At 39.0% G+C, this 5,717-nt stretch overlaps 1 protein-coding gene across 1 annotated transcript; it reads right to left on the bottom strand.

Moving 5' to 3' along the window:
• Positions 1–1,209, bottom strand: LOC132847818 (cocaine- and amphetamine-regulated transcript protein-like). Its single transcript, XM_060873325.1, has 3 exons — positions 1,078–1,209; positions 484–567; positions 1–108 (listed from the first exon to the last, which is right to left on the bottom strand). The coding sequence occupies exons 1-3, from the start codon at positions 1,207–1,209 to the stop codon at positions 1–3; spliced, it is 324 nt and encodes a 107-aa protein (XP_060729308.1).
• Between the last annotated feature and the right edge of the window lie 4,508 nt (positions 1,210–5,717).

Consider the following 5,717-nt stretch of genomic DNA (forward strand, 5'->3'; position numbering starts at 1 on the left):
TCAGAGGCACTTCATGATAAAGAAGTCGCAGGTGGTCCCGGGGGGGCAGCCGCACAATTTGCCCACCCTCGCCCCCTTACGTGCTGCACACTGCTCACCCGCATCACACTGCAGGAAACAGGAAGTAAAAAGTGAGGAAATGACAGAGTACCATGTTGTAGTGCACTCTGAGCTCTGCACCCTAACGAAGGGACCAAGAGAATGAGCGAGAATAGAAAGAAGGAAGTCACAAGCACACTAAAGACACTAGAAATAAGACACCAAGTGAACTTGAGAATACAAAGACATTAGAGATGATCTAAAGACTTGTGGGGAGCAAAAGGACAAAAACATCACAGTGTACAATTGAACGAGGGAACATGCAGAACGCAGGACCTGACAAGGACACACCATCCACAAGCACTGTAATGCTCTCAGCCAATCAGAGCACACCATGCTGCTCTCAGCCAATCAGAAGCCAGTCTTAGTGCAGCATTCTCTTACAGAAGGAAGCTGGCCGAACTTCTTGGTGGTGTTTGGAAGCTGCTTGTTCTTTAATTTCTCAAGAACTGCCTGTAGAGCCTCAATCTGTAACACACACACACACACACGCACACACACACACACACACAATTACAGAAATCCTCAGGGATTTTAGTTTATATTTGTTTAATGAAAAATATTGATTCAAGTTCATCCAGTAATATAATAACTGTGTGTGTGTTTTTGTGTGTGTCAGTGAGTATAAGTGTGTATGTACAAGTGTGTGTGTATGTGTGTGTTTGTTCTCACCAGGTCTCTCTCCTGTTGAGCTTTGATGATGATGTGTGTTTACGAGTGTATGAATGTGTGTGTCAGTGAGTATAAGTGTGTATGTGTGTTTGTTCTCACCACCTTTCTCCTGTTCAGTTTTGATGATGTGTGTGTGTGTGTGTGTGTGTATGAGTGTGTGTATGTGTTCTCACCAGGTCTTTCTCCTGTTGAGTTTTGATGATGATGTGTGTGTATGTTTATGTGTGTATGTACAAGTGTATGAGTGCGTGTGTGTACAGGTGTGTGTACGAGTGTGTGTAAAAGTGTGTGTGTGTGTGTTCTCACCAGGTGTTTCTCCTGTTGCGTTTTGATGATGTGTGTGTGTACAGAACGCTTCTCGAGCGACTCGTCACAGCAGGAGAGAACAGCAGACAGACAGAAGGTGGCGCTGATGAGGACGAAGCAGGCGCTGGTCATGGTGATGAATGTGTGTGTGTGTGTGTGTGGTGAAACTGCGGTTCAGTCTGCAGCGCTGTGACATTTTATACTCGCCCTGACGTCAGATTATAAAATATTCATTCTGATTCTGATGAGTGAGGAAGTGACCCATCACCTGTCGCTCTGAGACGCCACCTGGGACATGTCCCAATTACAGTTCAGTGGTTAGGCAGGTGTGTGGAGAACAAACACTAGCATGCTCTAGCTAAACACTATAACTCTAGACAGTTAGCGAATATCACTCACCGCATCCCTGTGAATGAGCCGTTACTATGGAAACGATAACGTATAAGTCGATACCCAATCAGAGCTCAGACCACCTAGCTATATGTGGGGCTGATGTACAGCACGTGTAAGGCAGTTTGTGTATTCATTTAAAGAAAAGAGTGTGATGTGTGATGAGAGAGACAGAGGTGTGTGTGTGTGTGTGTGTGTGTGTGTGTGGAGCAGCTCTATTCCTCTCCTCCGGTTCTGTCTGTTTTCACTGTTTTCATGATTCATTCAGTGTGACATCACACATCACACAGCACACAGTGGTGTGTTTAAAGAGAGACACCAGGCATTAACCTGACGAGACACTTTACCTGTGCAATAGTGTCAGGGGTGTGATTGGTGTCAGGGGGCAGATGATGAAGGGCATGCGTGTTCATGGCACTTTAATGACTTCAGGAAGTCCACACGGCCAGAGGCTGTTAGCTAGCAGGAAATCAGAGCACCAGGAATGAGCAGCATTACCTTTAATAACTTCACACACACTGAACAAACTCTTCTACTCGCTCCTGAGTAAGAGTAAGGCTAGTCCTCTCTCCTTCATGCTAATGCTAGCTAGCGCTCTGTGCTTCAGCTGAACAAAACCTGACGTTATAGTTTAGAATTATATTTGTTTGTTCAGACGAACATTGGAGTGTCCGAGCTCCGTTTAGCAGCCTCACACCAGAGGTGAGAACAATTCATCACTGAGTCACTTTAATCCTCTCATTAGTGATCAAGACAACACACTGTTGCTCACCTTCAGTTGCTTTCAGATCAAATACACCCCAAAAATTAAAGGCTGAATTTCAAATATAATAAACTTACTGTCTCATTACACAGTCTCAAACAAACACACAAACAAACACACAAAGCTTTTATAAATAAAATAATATTTTAATAATATTTTATTTATCTACCAAAATAGATAATAATTTATTAAATCTCACACACATACACACTTATACACACATGAACACACACACACATACACAGTTACACACACACACTTATACACATACTTACACATGAACACACATATACACAGTTACAAACACACACACACTTATACACACATGAACACACACACATACACAGTTACACACATTTATACACAGTTACAAACACACACACATACACACTTATACACACATGAACACACACATACACAGTTACACACACTTACACATGAACACACACACGTATACACAGTTACAAACACACACACTTATACACATACTTACACATGAACACACACACGTATACACAGTTACAAACACACACACACTTATACACATACTTACACATGAACACACAAACGTATACACAGCTACAAACACACACACTTATACACATACTTACACATGAACACACAAACATATATACAGTTACAAACACACACACTTATACACATACTTACACATGAACACACACACGTATACACAGTTACAAACACACACACTTATACACATACTTACACATGAACACACACACGTATACACAGTTACAAACACACACACTTATACACATACTTACACATGAACACACAAACGTATACACAGCTACAAACACACACACTTATACACATACTTACACATGAACACACAAACGTATACACAGCTACAAACACACACACTTATGCACATACTTACACATGAACACACAAACGTATACACAGTTACAAACACACACACTTATACACATACTTACACATGAACACACAAACGTATACACAGTTACAAACACACACACTTATACACATACTTACACATGAACACACAAACGTATACACAGCTACAAACACACACACTTATACACATACTTACACATGAACACACAAACATATACACAGTTACAAACACACACTTATACACATACTTACACATGAACACACAAACATATACACAGTTACAAACACACACACTTATACACATACTTACACATGAACACACACACGTATACACAGCTACAAACACACACACTTATACACACATGAACACACACATACACAGTTACAAACACACACACTTATACACATACTTACACATGAACACACACACGTATACACAGTTACAAACACACACACTTATACACATACTTACACATGAACACACAAACGTATACACAGCTACAAACACACACACTTATACACATACTTACACATGAACACACAAACATATACACAGCTACAAACACACACACTTATACACATACTTACACATGAACACACAAACGTATACACAGTTACAAACACACACACTTATACACATACTTACACATGAACACACAAACGTATACACAGCTACAAACACACACACTTATACACATACTTACACATGAACACACAAACATATATACAGTTACAAACACACACACATACACACTTATACACACATGAACATACACAGTTACACACACTTACACATGAACACACACACACGTATACACAGCTACAAACACACACACTTATACACATACTTACACATGAACACACACACGTATACACAGTTACAAACACACACACTTATACACATACTTACACATGAACACACAAACATATATACAGTTACAAACACACACACTTATACACATACTTACACATGAACACACAAACGTATACACAGCTACAAACACACACACTTATACACATACTTACACATGAACACACAAACATATATACAGTTACAAACACACACACATACACACTTATACACACATGAACATACACAGTTACACACACTTACACATGAACACACACACACGTATACACAGCTACAAACACACACACTTATACACATACTTACACATGAACACACAAACGTATACACAGCTACAAACACACACACTTATACACATACTTACACATGAACACACAAACGTATACACAGCTACAAACACACACACTTATACACATACTTACACATGAACACACAAACATATACACAGCTACAAACACACACACTTATACACATACTTACACATGAACACACACACATACACAGTTACACACATTTATACACAGTTACAAACACACACACATACACACTTATACACACATGAACACACACATACACAGTTACACACACTTACACATGAACACACACACGTATACACAGCTACAAACACACACACTTATACACATACTTACACATGAACACACACACGTATACACAGTTACAAACACACACACTTATACACATACTTACACATGAACACACAAACGTATACACAGTTACAAACACACACACTTATACACATACTTACACATGAACACACAAACATATATACAGTTACAAACACACACACATACACACTTATACACACATGAACATACACAGTTACACACACTTACACATGAACACACACACACGTATACACAGCTACAAACACACACACTTATACACATACTTACACATGAACACACAAACGTATACACAGCTACAAACACACACACTTATACACATACTTACACATGAACACACAAACGTATACACAGCTACAAACACACACACTTATACACATACTTACACATGAACACACAAACATATACACAGCTACAAACACACACACTTATACACATACTTACACATGAACACACACACATACACAGTTACACACATTTATACACAGTTACAAACACACACATACACACTTATACACACATGAACACACACATACACAGTTACACACACTTACACATGAACACACACACGTATACACAGCTACAAACACACACACTTATACACATACTTACACATGAACACACAAACGTATACACAGTTACAAACACACACACTTATACACATACTTACACATGAACACACAAACGTATACACAGCTACAAACACACACACTTATACACATACTTACACATGAACACACAAACATATACACAGTTACAAACACACACACTTATACACATACTTACACATGAACACACAAACGTATACACAGTTACAAACACACACACTTATACACATACTTACACATGAACACACAAACGTATACACAGCTACAAACACACACACTTATACACATACTTACACATGAACACACAAACATATACACAGTTACAAACACACACTTATACACATACTTACACATGAACACACAAACGTATACACAGTTACAAACACACACACTTATACACATACTTACACATGAACACACAAACATATATACAGTTACAAACACACACACTTATACACACACAACTTTGTTGGTCTGAAGCACGTGGG

Source organism: Tachysurus vachellii, chromosome 7 (genome assembly GCF_030014155.1).
Source record: "Tachysurus vachellii isolate PV-2020 chromosome 7, HZAU_Pvac_v1, whole genome shotgun sequence".
Lineage (NCBI taxonomy): Eukaryota > Metazoa > Chordata > Actinopteri > Siluriformes > Bagridae > Tachysurus > Tachysurus vachellii.